Genomic DNA, 22,318 nt, shown 5'->3' on the forward strand with positions numbered 1-22,318 from the left:
TCCTGTCACGCTCTCTTTCCCCCAGGGACCTGAGCTGGAACGCCATCCGATCCGTCCACCCTGCGGCCTTCGCGACCCTGCGCTCGCTGGTCAAGCTGTGAGTGCGGCTCTCCTCCTGGGTGCCGCCCGCGGTGGGGGGGGCCCAGCCCGGGGGCCGCCTGTGGTGTGGGACACACACCGGAGGACCCGGCTCTGGCCTGAGCAGCACCGCTCTGCGAGGCCTGCAGGCCGCACGCTGCCTCGGGCCCCAGGCTGTGGGGCACAGAGGGTGAGGTGGGGGCTGCAGAGTGGGGTCCCCCAAAGCACCGGGATGTGCGTCAGTGCGGGGGGGTCCTGGGGGCCGCCACGCACAGCGGTGCAGGTTCTCCACTGCGTCCTCGGGCACGTCCGCCAGAGACCCTGCAGCCCTGCCCCTCACTGCACAGGTGCGCCCAGGTGGGGGTCCTCACTCACGGGGCCGGGATTCAGGGTCCCCAGCGCTCACAGCCTTGGGCTCTGGGCCCCAGGCCACACTCCCACCCCCTTCCCGCCCCGTCTGCTCAGCAGCCCCCTGGTCACTGGGGGGGGGGTGGTATCTGCACCCGCCTAGTCAGTGGGGGGCCGGTATCTTTGTCCCCTTGGTCAGTGGGGGGCGGTATCTTTATCTGAAAGACGAGACTGCTGGGGCTCAGGCAGATTGCGCCCCCCACCTCCCCCTGCTCCACGGGCCGGGTCTCCTGCTGTCCAGCCCAGGCCTGTCTCCATGCTGCGCGGCCTGTGGCCGCACGGTCTGGTGTGGACGTCTGGCTTCCTTTAACGTTTTTCCGGGGGAGCCGTGGGCATCCTCGCCTCTGGCTCCCAAGCTGACCGTGGAACAGAGCCGGTGGCTGAACGCCTGTGTGGCCAGTCACTCTGTCCCGTTCCCGGCTCTGGCCCCTGGGGCCTCAGGGTGCGGGGGGCAGGGGCCAGCACAGCAGGGGGACACCCTTGGGGAGGGGTTGGGGCTCCGATGGGACGCGGGTGGGCCCCGCAGCTGTGCTGCCCGGGGCGGGGGATGGCGGGGCGCCCCTCACCCCTCCAGCAGCCCCACAGGTGGGCGGCCCCAGGTGAGTGCCCTTGCCGCCCCGCCGCCTCTGCCCGGCATCCGTGTTCCCTCCGCCTGGGCACCTGGCCGTGTCCACAGCACAGCCCGCCCCAGCCTCCCCGCTGACCGGTAACTGGTCACGTCTGCTGTCCAGGGACCTGACGGACAACCAGCTGAGCGCGCTGCCCCTGGCCGGGTTGGGGGGCCTGGTGCACCTGAAGCTCAGGGGGAACCGCGCCCTGTCGCAGGCCTTCCCCAAGGACAGCTTCCCCAGACTGAGGTGAGGCTGCCCGGCCCCACCTACAGAGCTCGGGGGCAGGGGCACCCCAGGCCTCGCTCCAGGAGCAGCCTGCAGGCCCCACGTCTGGCCCAGACCGAGCCCCTGGGTAGCATCCCCACCCCAACCCCAGCCCTGGGGGATGCTGGCGAGGACAGACGTAAGACGAGGGAAAGGTGCCAGGCCTGGCTGGGCCGCGTCCGGGCCTGGAGTCAGGGCTGAGCCCAGGGCGCTGCTGAGTAGAAAACTGCACTGCGTCCTTCCTCTGCTGCTGCCCCGGGCCTCCCACAGCCCAGGCGGCTCTTGCTCCGCCTGCTGCAGAGCCACGGGAGTCTGGCCTCTCCCTCGGGGCGCCGGCCCGGCCCTGACTGCCCAGGTGGGGTCGGCCTCCTGGAGGGCGGGGGACACTGGGGAGCAGAGCTCCTCGGGCTCCAGGGCCTGGGGAACTGCTCCGCCCCGAGCCCCCCCAGGCCTGGAGATGAGGGGGAAGGAGGCAGGAGGGGCAGCTGGGCCCCGGGAGGGAGCTGGGAGTCCTGATCTGGCTCAGGCAGCTGTCTCCCCGCCCGCCCCCCTAGGACCCTGGAGGTGCCCTACGCCTACCAGTGCTGCGCCTACAGCGGCTGCCCCGGCTTCTTCCCAGCCTCGGGGCCGTGGGGGCCCCAGCAGTCTCCCCCTGACGCCCGGGACCCTCCCAGGCGGACACTAGCTGACCGCTGTGAGTGACGCGCCCGGGGATGCGGGTGGCGGGGGACGAGGCCTGGGAGGGGCGGGTGGGCCACGGGGAGCAGCAGGGCTGCAGGCCCAGGGGACCACCTCTGTCTGGGCCCGTCTCCAAGGCCTGGGGAGGTGTCTGTGAGCCGTCTGCAGCCCCGCGGCCCGTCGCAGCCCTGCCTGTCCACACCCACTGGGGCCACAGCACCCGCACGGAGCCCCGCTCCCACCTCGCAGAGCGTTCTTAGAGCACGCAGCCCTTTTCCATCGGCTGCAGCCAAGCGCACTTCCGTTAAATCAATTCAGTTAAGCCTGCTTCCAGAGAAAGTCCCCTCATGCTGTTCCCAGAGCCGAACGGAGCACCCGGGGGTCAGCACCGCCCCCGGCAAGTCTCCCCGGTGCTCTGGCTTCGCAGGAGTGGCCCCTCACCCTGAGAGGACCGCCTGTGGGCTGGGCTCTGGGATGACAGGCAGGGAGAAGGGCCTCCCTGGCTAGCAGCCTGCTGCGGAGCACAAGGGGAATCCGGAGTGGAAAGGTCCCGGCTCCCTCCTCTCATACGTCAGTGCAGAAGTAAAACAGAAGAATCAGGTCTAACCGTGGGCGAGGCTTCCTTGGGGGCTCAGTGGTTACCACTTGCCTGTAATGCAGGAGACGTGGGTTCGACCCCTGGGTTGGGAAGATCCCCTGGAGAAGGAAATGACGACCCACTCTGGTATTCTTGCCTGGAGAATCCCATGGACAGAGGAGCCTGGAGGGCCACAGTTCCTGGGGTCACAGAGTCAGACACGACTGAGCAACTAAACCACCACCACCACGGGAGAAGAACGTTCAGGACAGTGTAGACAGAGCCAGGCTCTAACTGGATCAGATGGCTCACAGGCTGGTCACGGCAGACAGAGCCTCTGTTTCTCATCCATAAAGCGGGAGCAGTGTTCCCACCCCACAGACTGGGGAGACTGCAGATGCGCCCAGCGTCCTGCTCAGTGAAGGGGAACACACAGGCGTGTAGCTGGGAGCCCCGGAGGCCAGCGTGGGTGGTGGGGGCGCAGAGCCTCGCGGGCAGGTATACGGCTGGCGCTGGCCCAGCAGATGCGTCCCCAGGGCGGCGCAGCGTCTGCCGTCCGCCCACGGGGGCCCTTCCTTCCTTGAGGTGGAACCAGGTTGAGGTCTTGGAAAACCACAGGCATCAGGATGGTAGCGGGAGCTGGGCAGGGTCCCCTTCCCAAGGGTCTACGGAGCCGAGGAGGGGCCAGGACCCGGGCCACGGCCACAGGAGCTTTACTAGCACTTTACTGTGACCTCCAACTTTGGCCGGAGCCCTCCAGCTTCCCCTGCGCTTCCTTCAGGCATCGGTCAGCTCCTCTGCAGAGTGGGAAGGGTGGCGAGGGGTGGACTGCCAGGCTGTGGGCACGGCCCGGCCCCCGGCCTCCCGGGGCGACTCCCACCTGAAGTGGGAGCAAGGCTCCACGCAGGGTGCCAGCCCTGAGCCAGAGGCGGGGGCCGGTGTGACCCGGCCACCGGCCTGGCCTGGCCCGGACCCGAGGGGGTGGCCACCCGGCTCCCTCACCTTGCCCAGCCCGACTGCAGAAACCAGGCTCTTGTTCTTAAGACAAAGTCTTTCAGGAGTTCCCTCGAGGTCCGGTGATGAGGACTCTGAGGTCTCCCTCCCAGGGACCTGGGTTCAATCACTGGCCAGGAAACTAAGATCCCACAAGCCATTCGGCTAGGAAAAACAAACAAAAAAACCCCTCTTCTAGTGATGAATTATCACTTCAAAAAAGGATTTCGCCTTTATAAACTATAGAATGGCTTACATCATTTATTTATCACTTCAGTATTCTTAAAGAGTCTGTGGCCCTAAGATGCCCGCCCCTAGGAGACTGCAGGCCTGGTTTAAGACACAGTGCAAGAGTGAACAGTGGAAATAATCCAACGTATTTCGTAGTCTCTTTAACAAGGGATTTGCCTTTCTGACCCTATTTTCTCAGACTAGCAGAATCGCAGGGCCTAGACTGAGAATTGAGGGGCCACGAGGATTATCTAGTCCGTCTGCTCGCTCCATAGGGACGCACCCCTTCTCACACACGGCTTTCTGCTCCAGTCTCCCCAGTCCTGCTCCCCCCACCTCCTGCACCTATAAAGCACCCCGACCGTCCCTCCAAATCAGCCCCAGGCGGGGAAGTCCAGCGTCTGGGCTCTGGGGCCCAGTGAGGCTGGCTTTGAATTTGGCCCTGTCGCGCCCTGGCCTTGAGACCCAGGGCAGCGTCCTAACTTCATCTGTGCAGCAGCGCCGGAGGGTGCCTGGCCCCCACGGCTACAAGCACGAGGCCTCAGCGGGCGCGGGCCTGGAGGACGAGAGCTGGTCCCGGGCACAGAGCCACGACCCCCAAGAGCAGGGCCGTCCTGTCCACCCGCTTCCCGGAGTGTGCCCAGCCCCGGGCTCGTGACTCTGACCCGGGGGCTTGTCCTTCGGGACCGTGGTTCTCCTGTGATCCGTCCATCGGTGCTGGTGCATGGTGCCTGCCGGCTGCACGTGTTGAGGCTGGTGTTCCTCCCCTCGCCCCGCCCTTCCCGAGTGCTCCTCCCCTCGCCCCGCCCCGGTCCATCTCCTGCGGCACATCCGGCTCTCTGCCCGTCCTGCTCCGCGTGCGGTGCCTCCAGCTGGACGTGGAGTCCTGGCTAGGGTGCAGAGCCCGCAGAGTTAGGGCAGCCTGCTCAGACTGCCCGGCTGCCCGGATGCGGACGCTCCCTGAGTCGGAGGAGGAGCAGGCCTTGGGCGTGGAGGACCGCAGGCGGAGGAGCCACGGGCGGGTAGCGGGGAGCTGACCGAGCGTTTCCCCGGGGCCGCTGGGGTGCTCGGTGCCCAGCGGACGTCTCCGGGGTGGGCGTCTCGGGAAAGGGCGGGCTTGACCCACAGCAAGAGCAGGTCTGAGCCCCTGTCCGCTCTCCTCAGATGACCTGGACCCGGAAGAGCTCCAGCTGGAGATGGGGGACCCCAGGCCGCCCCCAGCTGTGCAGTGCAGCCCCGCTCCAGGTGAGAGGGCACGTCGGGTCGGGAGGGCAGGCCCTGGGGCAGGGCTGCTTCAGAACGCTTTCAGTCTCTGAGGCAGCGCGCGGGGTACGGCCCAGAGTGTCACCTACAGCCCTGGAGAAGGAAGGCCTTCGCTTTGTTTACTGACTTAACTGTTATAACTTGTCCTGTTGGACTGTTTCCTTTGCCTCTCCATTTTCTCACTTCTCTGAGTAAACTTGTTCTTCGGCCAAAACCTACGAGAGGCGGGGAAGGCCTGGGGGGTGGGGGGGAGGACCGCAGGGCCCTGCTCCTTCTGGAGGGGCACCCGCCTCCCTGAGTGCGCCTCCCCTGGTGACCGCTGGGCCGGGCGGGGCTGTGGCCCAGAGCGACTTCTACAGAGCGCCCTCGGAAGTCACACCGCCAGGAGCCGGTTCTCGGCGGGAGGCCTGTGCTCAGGGAGGCTGAGGGGCCGCGGGTCCCTGCCCGCCGCCTCCCGCCCCCTCCCAGCAGCTCCGAGGAGTCTTGTCTCAGCGCAGAGCGCTCTGGGCCACAGAACGCAGAACTCCAGGTGTCCCCGGGGCTCTTCCCAGCAGCGCCCATTCCTGGCGGCTGACGAGGCCTGCTTCAGTCTCCCTTCGATGTCAGGGAACACAGCTCCCGCTGGTGCAGCCCAGCCCTGTGTTCAGCTTGAAGGCCCAGGCCGCCTGGGGGCGAGCAGGAGGCAGCGGCGGCGGACAGTGGCCGCGCCCGCCGAGCGCCCCCTAGCGCCCTCGGCGGCAAGCGCACCCGGAGGGGCTGGTCGGGTTCCCGCGGACGTTCCGCCCCTGAAATCCCGCCCCCCGCAGCGATGGCGCTCCAGAAGAGAAGGAACGAGAAGACAGGCTCCCGCTTGCCCGCTTTCCCAGTAGCCGTATAGAAGGCTAGGTCCCCTTCTTACCGCACAGGCACCGGCTCGTGTTTGAGAGCATGCACAATAATACTCTAGAAAAAAGAGAGTAAGAAGCTATATGCAGTAAAGTCCCAATAAGTTAAAGATCTATATGTATATGTATGTTTTAAACTGATAGAAAACCTAGCAAAATAAGGAGCTTCTCTGAAGGGCTTCTCTCATGAGCAGTTTCAGTTTTTCCATGTTCTGTGTTCCGATTTTTCTACAATTACCATCTATTATTTGATAATTAGAAAAAAGTGTTTAAAAAGCTGGCACAGAAGCCTCCCAAAGGCCCAGGCCGCCTGGCAGCGTATTGAACAGGAGTCCAAGGTCAAAACAGTGAAGAATCAAAGCAACAGAGTGGTTTGATGACAGCCCCCGGAGAGAGAGGGACAAGGCCAGGCCTCCCTGCCCGGCGGGCAGACCCCAGGGCCACCTGTCCTCCAGTGCTCTGCCCCCAGCGCCAACCGACTCAAGGGCAAGTGTGTGGCCGTGGAGCCTCCTCCCACTGGGACGGCACCATCCTGAGAAGCAGAGCCGGGTGCCCCCTCCCTCTGTGGGTTGGCCTGGCCTGTCCCACAGCAGGGCTCCGGCCACTCCGCCAGGCCGGCCTGTCCCGCCCTTGCTTCTGGATGCTGCTCCGCAGGGAGGGCTGCCCTGACGTGTTCCCACGGCCCATCTGTGCTGCCTCGGTGTGTGCTGTGCATGTCTCACGTGCCTGCTCCTCGGGTCCTGGGCCGGTGTCCACCCCCAGCAGCTCAGGGAAGAGGCCCGCTGGGTGTCAGTTCTGCCCCCGCCGGCCGGAGCCCGAGCCCAGACCATGGGCAGAGGGCAGAGCCGCGCGGCCCGGCCCGGCTAGCATCTGCCTCTCTCCTGCAGGCCCCTTCCAGCCCTGCGAGAACCTCTTCGAGAGCTGGGGCGTCCGCCTGGCCGTGTGGGCCATCGTGCTGCTGGCTCTGCTCTGCAACGGGCTGGTGCTGCTGGGCCTCTCCGCAGCCGGGCCCGGCCCGCTGCCCCCGGCCAAGTTCGTGGTGGGGGCCCTCGCAGGGGCCAACGCCCTGACCGGCCTGTCCTGCGGCCTCCTCGCCTCGGTTGACGCGCTGACATTCGGCCGGTTCTCCGAGTACGGCGCGCACTGGGAGGCGGGCCTGGGCTGCCAGGCGGCGGGCTTCCTGGCCGTGCTGGGCTCCGAGGCGTCTGTGCTGCTGCTGAGCCTGGGTGCGGCGCACTGCAGCGTGGCCGCGGCCTGCGTGCGGGCCCGCGGGAAGGCGCTGGCTGCGGGCAGTGTGCGTGCGGGGGCCCTGGGCTGCCTGGCGCTGGCGGGGCTGCTGGCTGCCCTGCCGCTGGCCTCGGTGGGCGAGTACGGCGCCTCCCCGCTCTGCCTGCCGTACGCTCCGCCCGCCGGCCGGCCGGCCGCTCTGGGCTTTGCCGTGGCGCTGGTGCTCCTGCACGCCGCCTGCCTCCTGGCGGCGGTCCTGGCCTGCATCGCGCTCTCCTGCGGCCTGCCCGCGGCCGGGCTGGAGGCCGCCTGGGACTGCGCGGCCGTGCGCCACGTGGCCTGGCTCACCTTCGCTGACGGGCTTCTCTACTGCCCCGTGGCCTTCCTCAGCCTGGCGTCTGTGCTGGGCCTGCTGCCGGTGACCCCCGAGGCCGTCAAGGCCATCCTGCTCCTGGTGCTGCCCCTGCCCGCCTGCCTCAACCCCCTGCTCTACCTGCTCTTCAGCCCCCACTCCCGGGAGGACCTGCGGCGGCTCCGGCTCTGCCCGAGGGGCACCAGCGCGTGGGAGCCGAGCTCCTGCGACTCCACCCAGGCCCTGGTGGCCTTCCCCGACATGGAGCTCACTGCGGGGGCCTCCGAGACCCACGGCCTCCCCTCGGGTGCTCTTGTCCCCTGCCAGCAGCCTGGGGCCCTCCAGCTGGAAGGCAGCCACGTTGCAGAACCGGAGGGAACCCAGTTTGGGAAGCAGCCGTCCTCCAGGGATGGTGGACCACTTCAGGGGACCCTGGAGGCCTTGCCAGCAGGCCGGGGCTGGGCAGGCGGCGGAGGCTTCCAGTCATCCAGCTTGGCCTCAAGCGTCTGAATGTCCTCCCCACTCCCGCCTGCCCCCTCCATGGATGCTGCTGCCACCTATGAAATAAGTCAGGACGACTCAGTGTGAGCCACGCAGACGACCCGCCCCAACCCTGCCCCCCTCCCAGGCTGCTGCCCGTGGGTTCTCGGCCGGTTCTCCCCTCAGTCCTGCTCTGGCCTCTTCCCTGTCGCACTTGAGGCAGAGGACCTGAGGTCTGGACGTTTGTCACTTAAGGGAAGTGAGGGGAGCAGAAGACAGTACTGGGGGTGGGGGCTGGTGGCCCACGTGGCCCAGAGGAAGGTCGGGGTGGGGATGCCAGGGACCGCCCCAAGGTCTGCGCCGCGCGGGCCCTGAACGCACCCCTCATAAGACTCCTGTCAGCACCAGTTTCGGAAAACAGGTCACGGCGCCCCTTTCTCAGAGACCCGGGGAGAAGGCCTGTGTGCTGACGGGGCAGGAGAACCTACTTTATCCCGGTCCCCAGTTCTTGACCAGCAGGTTCGGGGTTGCTTGTTTGGTTTTCATCAAGCAGCTACTAGCATCTCACAGACGAGCCCCCACCTCTCCTGGGGGCCCCCTCCTGCACCCCTCTTGATACCACAGGAGGCCACCCGTCCTGGGAGCTGGGGCTCAACCATGTTACCTCCCCGCCTCTCTTGTCCTACCCCGAGAACACTGCAGAGTGGTTGCCCTGTGGTCCGTGGGGGGACGGTGAACGGCTCGCAGGCACCAGGGAAACCTCTCCCCTCGGAAGACACGGGGTTCCTGGCCCCCCTGCGGCTCCGAGCTCCTCCCCGTGTTCTCCGCCTGCTGCCTTCTGCCACGGGCCCGGCTGTCCCCCCTGAGACCCTGGCCCTGCCCTCCCAGGGGTGCCCGGAGCCGCCAGTCAGTCTCAGGGACACGTGTGACGTGTTGGGTTGCAGGAAGTGTCACACAGGCCCAGGCTCCTGGGTGCCCCAGATGGGCCAGGACCTTGTGTCTGTCCCTGTGCGCCACCCGCACGCCCTCCCCCACCCCAAATGCAGGATGAGCAGTGGGAACTGGGGCTCGGGAGACGGGCGGCTCGTCCCGGGCACCCCGCCATCTGTCACGTCCGGACAGGACAGAGGGCCCCCGCCTGGTGCTGTCGGACGGGACGGCTCTGGCAAGGTCCTTCGATTCTCGTGGCTGGGGGACTGCTGTCTCATAGCCCTGACAACCCCCACCGGTCCCCTGGTGGAAATCCTTGGAGGAGTCGCCAAGGCTGCCGGGCGGGCGAGCAGAGGAGCGAGGCTCCGCGGTGGAGCCGGCACATTTGACATCTTGTTCTGAGTCCAGCTGAGGAGCCTGGACTCTGCTGGCTCTGAAGCAGACCTGCTGTCCCGGTGCCATAGGAGGGCCCGTCGGGCCCAGCACTGCCCGCAGGCACCGTCAGGGGTCAGCTGGGCAGGCGTGCACCCTGGTCTCCCCACCGCCTGGGCTGAGCCGGGGCTCTGCTTGGCGCAGAGACGGGGTGACGCCGGTGGGCCTCCCAGTTCTCCAAGACGCCCCAGGGACGGATGGCGAAGGGAGCATGGCTTTGGGAGCCTTGATTCCAGGCCCCTCCTGTGTGCCCACCAGTCCCCAAAGTTGGAGCTGCTGCGTGGGGCCGGTCCCTGCAGGGCCCTTCCTGGGGGAGAGGTAGGGCTCCCGGCTGCAGGCTCGGCCCCAGGGCGGCCCCACCTCCACCTGCACTGTTTCCGGCCAGCTGGCGTCGGCCAGGCCTCCACCTTGTGGTCAGAGGAAAGGTGTTTGCCACAAACTGTTTTTATCATTCAAAAGCCTTGCAGATGTTGTGTATGTGTGTACATGCGTGTTCTGTTGTGTCTGAATCTTTGCGACCCCACAGACTATAGCCCATCAGGCTCCTCTGTCCGTGGGATTTTCCAGGCGAGAATACTGGAGTGAGTTGCCATTCCCTTCTCCAGAGGATCTTCCCCACCCTGGGATTGAACCCCTGCCTCTTATACAGGCAGGCGGACTCTTTACTGTCTGAGCCACTAGGGAAGCCCCTGCAGATGGACACCGACTCAAACCAAGAGGTGAAGTCGAATTGTGTTCGGCCGGCTTTCTGGCAAGTTGGAGTGTTTCTCTTTGGCTTGCTGCTGTGATCAGTGGAAGATTATGTATGTCTATCATTGATCAAACAAAAAATCAAAAGCCGAGTAATCCAGTGCATGCAAATGCATTTATTTGGATTGATGACGTCTTCCAAGACGGTGTCCGCAGAGCAGAGCCCGTCCTGGGGGCCGCGGTAGGGGCCGCACTGGCTCCTGCCGGCCGGGCCTTTGCGCGTCCTGCTTGGCACTCAGTGCCCCCCCGAGGGCCCCGGCCACTACAGCCGATTCTCCTTGGCAGCCCTGTCCTCACCCCAGGAAGCCCCTCCTCGGGGCTGGGTGCAGGGCTGTGACTACGGAGCCTCAGGTTGGGCCTGCCCCTGGCCGACCTCCCCACCCGACCTGCGAAACTCATGGCTTGCCTGCTGCAAGCCAATGAGAACGAGCGAGGCAGTGAGGCCCTGACGGGTTCCGGGCTCTGGGCTGGCGCCTGCTGGGCTGGGTCCACGCCCTGTGCTGGGGGGTTGGGGTGGGCATCAGGGAGCATCGCATCCGTCCCGGGCCGCCGCCTCTCTCTGTGGGGCTGTGGGGGCCGGGCCGGGCGGGCTGTGCGGGTGGGCGGGCGGGTGAGAGCGGCTCTGAGATGGGGTTGTGAGCCCTCGCCCCCTCGGCAGGTCCTCCGTGACCCCTTTGACTCCTTCCTCTGGATGAGCAATACACGCGCATGTCCCGACAGCACGCATCTTTCTGACAGTCCCCATCCCCGCCCCTCTTGCCGAGGCCTCAGACCCTGCTGGTCAGGACTGCTGTGATTTGCTCCTGCCTCGCTCCAGCGTCTCTTCTGCACCAACAACATGCCCGTGCTCACAGCCCAGGTCCGTGGAGGGTGCCCTCTGGTTTCTGCGGGACGGTGGCGCTCTTCCCACCGTGGAGCTGGGCCATTGCTTCACTTCCGCTCTCCGGGCACTTGGGTTGCTTCAGGTTTTGCCCTTGCACGCGGGGCTGTCGTGTGTGCCCTTGGACGCGGGTCCTCCATGCAACGCTTTGTGCACCCTCCTGGTCCCTTTTCCAGGAGTGGAGCTGCCATGGGCAGCAGGCGGGATCGGACTCGCAGCCTCTCGGGTGACCACTCAGCTTGCTTGTCCCGGCAGAACAGGGCTTTAGCGCCTTGGGGGGCCGCTGTCCCCGCCCCACCCCTGCCAAATCCTCAGAGCTGCCCTGAGCGTGCAGAGCTCGGGCAGGACTCCGGACCCATGCTGGTGAGTGGTGCTTCCCGGGCCGGGGTCTCGTGGACCCGCGTTCACGCTCCTTCTTCCCCTCCTTCCCAGGCTGGGTGCGGAGCCTGGCCTTCCTCCCCCATCTTCTCTCATCCTCTGCCTGGGTCCCTTCTGCTTGTGAACTCAGAGACGGGGGGACTCCGGTGACTTCAGGCTTCTCTATTTCTAGTGATCAGGGCACAGGCTCTGTAGCCGTGACCAAGCCCGTGGAGTGGACACAGCAGCAGATGGTGCAGGGTGTGAGGGCCACCAAGAGCCGGCCGCGGCCCCTTCAGGGGACGGGTGAGGCATCCCGGGGCCGCCTCATGGGCGGAGGCACTGCAGTCCGTGTGGAAGCGGGGGGACGGCGCAGGCCGGGGGGCTGGTGTGTGGCGATGGTGGGGCCGCGTGGCTGCACGTGGCTTGCAGAGGAGAGGTGTGTGCAGGGCGAGGGGGTGACGCCCACAGCGCTGGGGGACGGGACAGGAGACAGGGCTTTCTCGGGCTCCAGGAGGAGGTACAATCTGGCTTTTATTAATACATCACCTGAAGAGCTTGCTGCTGCGAGAAGCGTGGACTGCAGAGTCAGGGCTGGAGGCCAGGGGACGAGGTTCCGGCCGTGACGGCCAGGCAGCTGAGACCTGCTGGAGGCCAGCTGCGGAGGGAGCTTGTGCTTTCCCACAATGACTCCAAGGCCATCTGGCTTCACACCTGGCCTGTCCCCCCGTCAGCACCGTGGAAACGGGCGTCTCCTGCCACAGATGCTCGCTGTGGACAAGAAGCACGCGGCCCTAATGGCTGCTGGCAGCCCCCCAGGAGGGACAGTGCGGACAGCACGTGTGAGTGGGGCCCCCAACCCAGCCGTCCAGACACCCGCCCCGCCCCCAGTGTCAACAGCTGTTCGGTTCCTACACGTGAAGCTTCCCGGGTGATACGCTAATGGCATCTGCAAGCCCCAGTTTGAGGCACATGTGCCCTAGTACAGGAGAGCAGATGAGTTCCTGGGCCTGAATGACAGAACGGTAGCTGATTTGGAGAAGTGGTTTCAAGAATTCTGTAGGAGCTGGAAATACATGAAGTGGGGACACACAGGAAATCCACATTTCAGTTGATGCTGTCTGTCACTGCGCCCGTGTCCTAAGGCAGGCCGCCATGAGTGCGGGGTGGTTCCACGGTGGAGGAAGAGAAATGGCTCGAGGGGCCCTCTGCGTGCCCTGAGCCCTGCCTGGCCTGGGACCACCAGGCTCAACACGGCAAGGTATGCAGCCTCCCTGCCTCGGCACCTCGTTCCACCTCAGCTGACTTCTGCCAGAGTCCGCCCGCTCCATCGTCTAAACTAACAGTGAGGACAGGCCTGGGTCCGCCCACTCCATCATCTAAACTAACAGTGAAGACAGGCCTGGGTTCACCCGCTCCATCGTCTAAACAGAACAGTGAGGACAGGCCCGGGTCCGCCCACTCCATCATCTAAACTAACAGTGAGGACAGGCCCGAGTCTGCCTTCTCCATCATCTAAACTAACAGTGAGGACAGGCCTGGGTTCGCCCGCTCCATCGTCTAAACAGAACAGTGAGGACAGGCCCGGGTCCGCCCACTCCATCATCTAAACTAACAGTGAGGACAGGCCCGAGTCTGCCTTCTCCATCATCTAAACTAACAGTGAGGACAGGCCTGGGTTCGCCCGCTCCATCGTCTAAACAGAACAGTGAGGACAGGCCCGGGTCCGCCCACTCCATCATCTAAACTAACAGTGAGGACAGGCCCGGGTCCGCTGCTCCATCATCTGAACAGAACAGTGAGGACAGGCCTGGGTCCGCCCGCTCCATCGTCTAAACAAAACAGTGAGGACAGGCCTGAGGGCCCTGGCCAGTCTTAGGCAGGGACCAGAGCTTGGCACCTTAGTACCTGCCGTCAGATGAAGCTGCCAGGGACATGAGGGGTTGTGAAGACCCATGTGAATCTGTGCGATCATCACCTGATTGTCTATTATCGTATCAGACACTTGGCACACAGGAGGTGGTCACCAAGTATTTGTTGAATATACAGTGTTGCACCACAGTATTCTGATCAGCCATGTAAGCCACAGAGTGAAAGCCGCAAGCACCACTCACAGAAGGGTGACGACCTTATCCCTGCACCGCATTAAGACATCTGAAACCTAGAATCCTGGAAGCATGGCGGTCACCAAATGGTCTCTAAAGCTCCTTTAGACACATGTCCATCCTCAGTGTCCTGAGTGATGCTGGTAGGTTGGCAAAATAAAGGACGACTCTTCCAAATATCGTAACACTCCTGAACAGCTCTCTGGCCAGTTTGCTCCCAGGCACACATTCAGGATAAATGCATATTCAACATTAAATGACTATTTATTTTTCAGGCTTAAAAGTTTTAAAATCAATATGCACAAGGTAAATAACTCTCCGAGAATCAATGTAGAGCAGAACACATAAATATACAAGGTCTGTTTCACAGGATACAAAAATCACATCATCAAGTACAAAGAAAACATTCCAGAAATGTAGGCAAATTGGACCATCCCAGCAAAGACAGGCCAGGACAATCCCTAAACGTCAGGGCAAAACCTCTTTCCACCACCGCTCAGCTGCCCAGCTTTCCTCTTCTGTGCGGCGCTGGGTCCCTCTGAGCCACCCGCCTCGGGGGCACTGCCAGGCATCCCTTCCTCGTCTACCTGATAAGGAGCAGATGGGAAAGCACAGCACAGTTCACACCAAACACAGTTCACATTGAACATCTCCTGAGTTCACACCAAATATGCTTCACACCAAACACAGTTCACACTGTACTTCTGGGTTCACATGGAACACGGTTCACACCGAACACTGTTCACACCAAACTTCTCCTGGGTTCACACTGAACACAGTTCACACCGAACTTCTCCGAGGTTCCCACCAAACATGGTTCACAACAAACGTTCTCCTGGGGCCTCATTGCCTCCTTCTGGACATTCTCTCCAAAGCAGCTCCCATCCCCTGTGCCATTTATCTGTTAATTCTTCTCCCTACTGACACTAACGGCTACATGACTCTGTCTCAAGGAGGGGACAGGTCAGCAGACCCACGTGTGCTCATCATCGTCTCTGCTCCTGAAGTGTCTCCTTTGTTAAGTGAGGGAACTATCGATGTCAACTGGGGGCGTGGCTCCTCCCTCCCTCCATGTCCACTCCCTTCCCTCCCACACCCCTGCCCCTCCCCGAGTCCTGCCAAGAGACCCCAGTTGTCTGGTGGTCCTCAGTGGATGGTGGCTCCTAGAAACCCTCACTCCCACTGGCTGAGCTATCTGCTGAATGATTACAAGGAAGGTTGCGGGAGAAGATCAACCAGCTGTACCCTTGGGTACAGCATGGACTCAGCACATCTAATAAACTCTTGTACGTATACAGACACATTCACACGTAACAGACGAGACAGGAGCAAAGTCAGAGCTGCCAGACATCCCACCTTCTGCCGCGCATGCTTCTCTGTCCACTGCATGGCGTTCTTGAGGAAGACTGGCTTATTGTATTTAAACTCTGAGGACTAAGATGGAAGCAGAGAGTCAACGGAGAGAGAAGAGACTTGTCAGCTGCAGCCGCCTCGCAACCCTCCTGAACAGTGAGCGGGACATGGGGAAAGTGGGCCGGGCACTTACGATGTCAGCCATGAGCGGGTCATCTGGGTTGGGCTCGGCCATGAGCTGCTGAACAGAAGTCAGCAGGGTTGCGATGTTGAGGGACGGTCTCCAGGCACCCTATACAGACAGACAGATGGACAGACAGGTAGCGGCTCTAAGAATGTGCTTCTCCAATCACATGAGGCTAGAGGGTTGACCTTGCCCCCGCCACTCACTTTTGGTGGCAACTTGAGAACGTCTAGACAAATCCGTCCAGCAGAGTCGATGTTGGGGTGATAGATTGGAGTCAGAAATCGGATCTGAGGAGGTTCAAATGGGTACCTTTGACAGCACAGGAGAACAGGGAAGTTTCACTAGAATATTGCTTCTGACGTTATAAATAGCTGCTGACGACTAATTAGGACAGCAACCTTTGAGAGACAAACCTTTGTTCTCTTCCAATTTTTATGATGAAAATTTACAGTACTGAAAACTCTTTTACCCACCACCTGGATCAAGTCCCTAGCCCTTGAAATACTTTAGCATGATCTCCTAAGAATAAGGTCCCTCTCCTACAGAGCTGCAAAACTGTCAGTACACCCATGAAAAAAATACAAAAATTATTCCTCAGTCTCATCTACCACTCAGATTTCCTCAGTCTTGGCTGCAGTTTTGTAAAGATGGATTTTGAAAAACAGGGTTCAATTCTGATTTACACACTACACCTGGTAACTCTCTCTCTGGTGAGACACACACCTTGAAAAACCCCTGTGTGTCTCAGAACTGACATCCCTGGGATTACTGACCTTCTTCTCTCGGGAGTTGTAACAACCCTGGCCTGTGAACAGGTGTCTACAAACCACAAACTACAACCATCGCCCCCTGATGAGCGTCTTAGAGCAGACCTGGATGAACAGGGGCCTTTACACAGGCAGAGGGAATGGGGCCCACCAGGGAGGAGGGGACAGAGAGCTGGTGTCACGTGGCTGTGGGGCACTAGTTTGGGAAGATGAGAAAGTTCTCGAGATGGATGGGGTGGGTGGCTGGATGACAATGTGAATGCATCTGATGCCCCAAAACCATACACTTAAACAGGGTTAAAATGGTCAGTTTATGTGTGTGTTACTGCAGTGGTGTGTGTGTGTTACAATGGTGTGTGTGCGTTTCCGCAATGACGTGTGTGTGTTACCGCAATGGTATGTGTGTGTTACCCCAGTTATGTGTGTGTGACCACAATGTTATGTATTACCGCAATGATATGTGTGTTACTACAAATGTTATGTGTGTTACTGCAATGGTAAACCTGGGGTGGGGGGTGGTGGTGTTAGATGTGATCTAGCCCAGTTTTAAGAGAAAGAGATTGAACTCCAAAGATAATGTGCTAGAGGTCACAGGAAGTCCTGATAAGATTAGGCCTAAGATCCAGGTCCTGTAAGTCCTATGTTCAACACTATACCACACTGCTATCTTCCAGTAACTGGTTTAGCGTGGAAATGTAAATATAATTCACACTGACCTCTCTGGAATGTGAACTTCCAGCTTGAAAACACCTTTTTCATAAGGTGTGTTGGCTCCACCTAGTATCTCTTGAAAGAAAAAGAAAAAGAGGTAATTGGGTGACCTGAAGCAGCACACCACCTGGTCCTGACGGAGATGCTAGGTCTGGGACAGCGCTCTCAGGGTTTGACAAGCCCCCACACAAGGTACCAGCCTACCCAAGGCTGGTGTCAAACAAGGACTACGTGGGAGATCTGGCCATAGACCACAAACACCTGCAGCTCTGCTGGGGTGGCCGGCTGTGTTCTGGTCTGGCCTCATGGATACGTAAAGGTGACATATCTGTGGTGCTGAACTGCTTCAGAGCTGATGCCCAGGTCTTGGACATAAATCAGCAAGAGGTGGGGTAAAAGGCCAAAGAAGAAACGTCATGGAGACCTTTTATAAATTTAACAAATGAGGCAGGCAGATGCACTCATGCCCTAATTCAGAGGAACACACAGTATTCACATCTCAGCACAACTTGACAGGGTTGAGACCCACATGCCTGGGGTGACACCTACGCGCACGCAGGTCTTCCATCCGGTCCCCGTTCTGCCAGCACGTGATGCCTGGGGGCGGCTCAGCAGCCAGCAGGCTCAGCTCTCGCTTCAGGCGCGATGTTCTCTGCATGGCCTCACGTAGAAGCGCCCAGTTCACACTGGCTGGGATCCTGGGGAGAAGGGGGGCGCCCGCAAAAGGGTCAGCAGCAGTGAATTCTTAGTACCAGTTTCAATTCACTGAAGGACAGAGACAGCCCTCGTGTTACTTGCTATTCTGAGAAGGGAGTCTTGAGTTTTTTCCATTTCTCTCGTGCTATCTGTTCAAGCAAACACATTTTAAAAATAAAGTATAAAACAATGAAAAGTTTCTACAAACAAAACACTAAAGTTCTAAAGTGAAGTCGCTCAGTCGTGTCCGACTCTTTGCGGCCCCATGGACTATAGCCCACCAGGCTCCTCCATCCATGGGATTTTCCAGGCAAGAATATTGGAGTGGGTTGCCATTTCCTTCTCCAGGGCATCTTCCTGATGCAGGGATTGAACCTGGGTCTCCTGCATTGCAGGCAGATGCTTTACCCTCTAAGCCTCCAGGGAAGTCCACAAACAAAACACTACATGCTTTAAATTAATGTCTATCTCCACTGATAAGTCACTAACTCCTGAGGCATTAGTTAGTGTGGGTCTAGTTTTGCTCCCCACACGTCCTCAGGGGCCAAGCAGAGAAGCTGATGGTCAAGCACCAGTTGGGGGGGGGGAGTGGGCACGGATCAAGCATAGAGACCTGGGGACAGGCAGTGCTCCAACCAGAGGTTTATAAACACTGCTTCAAGGCCTGAGGTTTTCTCCACGTGGCTTGGAATCCACACATTTCTCAGCTCTTCAGAGCTTCCATCCATCAATTTCTTCTTTCTCTGGTGTCTCCAATCTTTTCTTCTGCCCATCAACAAATATACTCAAAGTCTCATTGCTCATCTAAAACAAGCCCCCCCCGCCCACTTCTCCTCAGGCCGTCTCCCTCCGTGGGTGAGTCACGAACACTGCCTCTCAGTCTGCCACCATCTCTGCACTTCATTCACGGCATTTTTGACAAACACATCTTTTACACTTACACTTTTGTATATTAAAATTTCCTTAACCCCAAACTTAGATATTTTCACATTTAAGTCTTCGACCCACTAGTAATCAATCTGTCTGTATACTGTGAGTAGGGGTCCAAGTCTGAGTTTCTCCCCTCGTATGAAAAACCAATTGTCCTAGTCCTATTTATTGAAAAGTCCATCTTTTCCCTGGTGACATCATACTAAATATGTTCCATTGGTCAACGGGTACAAGTACCCCTCTGCTTTGTTGTTCAGTTGCTAAGTTGCATCCAACTCTTTATATATAAACATATATATAAAGCAAGAAGGACTTTATTTATAGCACAGGTAAGTATATTCAGTATCTTGTATTATGAGAAATATATATATATATGCACATACATGTATAACTGAGCCACTTAGCTGTACACCAGAAACTAATACAGAATTGTCTATTTCAATAAAAAGAAAACAATTTACAATAACATCAACACAAATATTTAGGAATAAATTCAACAAAAAGTACAAAGTCTATACTTTGAAAACCATGAAACATTGCTGAAAGAAATTAAAGACTAAATAGATGGAAAAACATCTCATATCCATGAATTTTTAAGATGGCAACACTTCACAAACTGACCTGTAGATTCAACAGGACCCTATCAAAACTCCCAGTGTCCTCTCTCTCTCTTTTTTATTTTTTGCAGAAATTGACAGATCCTAAAAATGCATATGGAAATGCAAGGGAGCCAGAATAGTCAAAAGAATCATGAAAAACAGGAACAAAGTTGGAGGACTCACATTTTCTGATTTCAAAACTTATGTATACATAACTACAGTTGTCAAGACTGGATGGTCCTGGAGTAAAGATAGACAGGTCAAATGAATAGAACTGAGAATCCAGAAATGCACTCACACATGGGTGCTGCATGCTAAGTCACTTCAGTCCTGTCTGATTCCGTGACCCCATGGGCTGTAGCCCACCAGGCTCCTCTGTCCATGGGATTCTCCAGGCAAGAATACTGGAGTGGGTTGTCATGCCCTCCTCCAGGGGGTCTTCCTGACCCAGAGATGATGGGAACCTGCATCTGAATTGGCAGGCGGATTCTTTACCACTGAGCCACCAAGGAAGTCCCAGAATCAGCAATACTACAGGCAAATTAGTATGTTAAACAGAATTAATTTAACACTACAACAGACATTCAGTGAATTATTCCAAATTTCTTTATCCACATCTTTATCCATCATCTCTGGGATCCAGTTATTTTACTAGGTCATTAACTATTTTTATATACTGTGGCGCTCCTAGTAAAGAATCCTCTTGCCAATCCAGGAGTCCCAAGAGACGCTGCTCGGCTCCGTGGGTTGGGAAGATCCCCTGGAGGAGGGCATGGCAACCCACTCCAGTATTCTTGCCTGGAGAATCCCATGGACAGAAGAGCCTGGGGGGCTGCAGTCCATGGGGTCGCAAAGAATCAGACACGGCTGAGCGACTGAGCACCGTTTATACACTGACCCTTACTGCTTTCCTCAGTAAACAGGTACTGGGAATCAGAAACAATAAAACAAATACACACAATTAATAAAACGTCGGATGGGCGGCTGGGGCGGCTGTGGGACGCCGGCCGGGCCGGGGCAAAGCGCCAACCGCGTTGCCAAGACATGCAGAGCGTCCGTTCTACAACCGACAGTCGGAGAAGAGGAGGCTCGACATTCAGGCAGAAAGAAAGCGCCCCCAGCCCCCCACACCGCCCGTGGACGCTCGCCCACGGCCTCTCTCACCTGCGCGGTTGCTCCTCGCAGTGCAACGGCCCGGAGCAGCCGGCACCGCGCTTGCGCGAGCCCGGCCGCTGCCTTGCCCCGCCTTCCGCCCGGGAGGCTGTGATTGGCTCGGAGCGCCGCCGGAGGCGGGCGGGCCCCGCCCACGCGCTTTGAACGCGAGCGCGGCTTGCTGGGACGGTTTCGACTTTGGCTCGCTGCGTCCGGGGAGGAGGCGAGCTGGGAGGATCCGGGAGGTTCTGTGTGGGAGCGGATTGCCGTCCCGGTGTTCGCGCGGAGGGGCTGCCGCCTCAGGACCGTCAGACCTCAGAGCCCGAGGAACCGGACGATCGGAGCCGGGCTCCGACTGGGGGCGCGCGGGGCTGGGGCCTTCCGCCGCGCTAGGGCCGCGCCCGCCACGCCTCCGACTCGGCCGCGGGAGGAGCGGCCGGTTCGCCTGAACCCGCGGGCGGTCCAGTCGGGACTTTTGCTTCCGGCCCAGGCCGGCGTTAAGTAGCCGTGGTTCCGGGTGGCCGCAGCCCCGCAGGCCCGCGGAGCTCCCGGGGCTTCCCGTGGGCTGCGGGAGCGGGCCCCGCCGGGAGCCACGAACCACACGGGAATCCCGTTCCTGTCCAGTCAGCTGTCGGTCCTCACTTATTGTCAGCACCCACTTACTGTGGGGACGTGTTTTCTGTCTTAACGCTGGAGTTGGCTGCCCATTTTACTACTGATACTTTCTATTTTGATCTCTTCGATATGGTTCCTTGTTTTCCACCTCAACTGTAATTGTGTCACAATTGCTGTTCTATCTTCGGAACTGAAATTAATTCCTTCCTCCGGTGGTTTTCTGAGAATGTGATGTGCTTGTGCTGTGCTCAGTCGTGTCCGACTCTTTGCGATCCCGTGGACTGTAGCCCTCCGGGCCAGAATACTGGAGTGGGTAGCCACTTCCTTCTCCAGGGTATCTTCCCAACCCAGGGATCGAACCCAGGTCTCCCGTATTGCGGGCTGATTCTTTACCAGCTGAGCCACCAGGGAAGCCCAAGAATACTGGAGTGGGTAGCCTGTCCCTTCTCCAGGGGATCTTCCCGACCCAGAAATTGAACTGTGTTCTCCTGCATGGCAGGCGGATTCTTTACCAGCTGAGCTACCAGGGAAGCCTGGAAATCTTTAAAATGTCCTTTAGACGAACCAGGCATTATGCTAACTCTGGTGGAAAGGAGAGATGGTATGATAAAACAAGCAAAGACCTGTAGTTTTGGGAACCAAACACAAAAAAACGGGATAACAGGGAAAAGAAAAAAAGCTCCATGGGCTATATGTACAGTCCCTATTTGTCCACCAGAGGGAGGTATGTTAACTGGCGAGAACAGAGGCCATGCTGAAAAATTTTCATAAACTGTATAGGTGTCATTGCTTTAAAAAATGGAGTATGAATTTCCCAGGTGGGCCAGTGGTAAGGATTCCACCTGCCAGTTCAGGAAATGCAAGAGATTCGGGTTGGATCCCTGAGTGGGAAGATCCCCTGGAGTAGGAAATGGCTACCCACTCCAGTATTCTTGCCTGGAAATTTCCATGGACAGGGGAGCCTGGAGGGCTGCAGTCCATGAGGTCACAGAGTCGGACACGACTGAGCGCTTGTGAGCGCATGCACTCACGCGCGCGCGCGCACACACACACACACACACACACTAATTTGTAGTTTATTTTTTAAACTACTGATACTTTCTATTTTGATCTCTTCGATGTGGGAAGATGATTTTTTTTTTTTTTTTACTTCTACCACTTTATTGCTACCAACCCATCTCCCTCCACCCTCGTGCACACATGCTCAGTCATGTGATCCCATGGACTTCAGCCCGCCAGGCTCCTCTGTCCATGGACTTTTCCAGGCAAGAATACTGGAGTGGGTTGCCAATTTCCTTCTCCAGGGAAGATGATTTTTTAATAAAAGTTTCCTGATGTATGTGCAATACAACTGGCACACTCAGTACATTTAAAAGTACGGAATTGTGGTGATCGTTGGTAATGTCACTATGTTGTGCTCCAGGAACTGATGTAGTTTATAGCTTAATTATACTTCAACAAACAAAAAATCTTTATAGAGAAAGAGAACAACAGATCTGTGGTTACCAGATCTGGGGGAATTGGAGGAAGGTGGTCAAGAGGTACCAATTCCAGTTATCAGATAAGTAATTACAGTCCATGGGGTCACAGAGTCCGGCACACTGACTGACTAAGCGCTGCATGCGTGCGCGCACGCGCGCGCGCACACACACACATGCGCGGATATAACGTCCAAGATGATGAATGTAATTAACACTGCCCTATGTTATATATGAAAGTTAAGAGTAAATCTTGGGAGTTCTCATCACAAAATATATATTGTTTTATTTTGTATCAGTATTGTGATGACCCAGGCTTACTTGTGGTCA

At 58.8% G+C, this 22,318-nt stretch overlaps 2 protein-coding genes and 1 long non-coding RNA gene across 16 annotated transcripts in view; 2 read left to right on the top strand and 1 right to left on the bottom strand.

Moving 5' to 3' along the window:
- Positions 1 to 9,883, top strand: part of LGR6 (leucine rich repeat containing G protein-coupled receptor 6) — a 78,998-nt gene extending 69,115 nt beyond the window's left edge. For 8 of the 10 annotated variants that reach the window (XM_043485305.1, XM_043485306.1, XM_043485307.1 and 5 more), the window contains 5 exons: positions 26 to 97; positions 1,218 to 1,343; positions 1,916 to 2,055; positions 5,005 to 5,085; positions 6,875 to 9,883. In XM_043485305.1, the coding sequence (XP_043341240.1) occupies positions 26 to 97; positions 1,218 to 1,343; positions 1,916 to 2,055; positions 5,005 to 5,085; positions 6,875 to 8,076 (1,621 nt within the window). In that variant the 3' untranslated portion in view covers positions 8,077 to 9,883. The remainder of the gene's footprint in view (positions 1 to 25; positions 98 to 1,217; positions 1,344 to 1,915; positions 2,056 to 5,004; positions 5,086 to 6,874) is intronic. The other 2 variants (XM_043485314.1, XM_043485315.1) reach the window with 2 other exon arrangements.
- A 95-nt stretch (positions 9,884 to 9,978) lies between these two features.
- LOC122452018 lies at positions 9,979 to 13,758 on the top strand. 4 transcript variants are annotated; one of them, XR_006272567.1, is made up of 4 exons: positions 9,979 to 11,017; positions 11,215 to 11,401; positions 11,589 to 11,701; positions 11,910 to 13,758. It is a non-coding gene; the product is annotated as an uncharacterized LOC122452018 (long non-coding RNA). The 4 variants fall into 4 exon arrangements; XR_006272566.1 differs by having other exon boundaries at positions 11,951 to 13,758; XR_006272568.1 differs by having other exon boundaries at positions 9,979 to 10,127; positions 10,817 to 11,017; positions 11,589 to 13,758.
- Positions 13,746 to 19,976, bottom strand: UBE2T (ubiquitin conjugating enzyme E2 T). 2 transcript variants are annotated; one of them, XM_043485316.1, is made up of 7 exons: positions 19,908 to 19,976; positions 17,068 to 17,216; positions 16,524 to 16,593; positions 15,244 to 15,349; positions 15,047 to 15,145; positions 14,857 to 14,934; positions 13,746 to 14,087 (listed from the first exon to the last, which is right to left on the bottom strand). In XM_043485316.1, the coding sequence occupies exons 2-7, from the start codon at positions 17,174 to 17,176 to the stop codon at positions 13,962 to 13,964; spliced, it is 588 nt and encodes a 195-aa protein (XP_043341251.1). In that variant the 5' UTR covers positions 17,177 to 17,216; positions 19,908 to 19,976; the 3' UTR covers positions 13,746 to 13,961. The 2 variants fall into 2 exon arrangements, with proteins under 2 accessions (XP_043341251.1, XP_043341252.1); XM_043485317.1 differs by lacking the exon at positions 14,857 to 14,934.
- Positions 19,977 to 22,318: the final 2,342 nt, after the last annotated feature.

This window comes from Cervus canadensis, chromosome 13, assembly GCF_019320065.1.
Source record: "Cervus canadensis isolate Bull #8, Minnesota chromosome 13, ASM1932006v1, whole genome shotgun sequence".
NCBI lineage: Eukaryota > Metazoa > Chordata > Mammalia > Artiodactyla > Cervidae > Cervus > Cervus canadensis.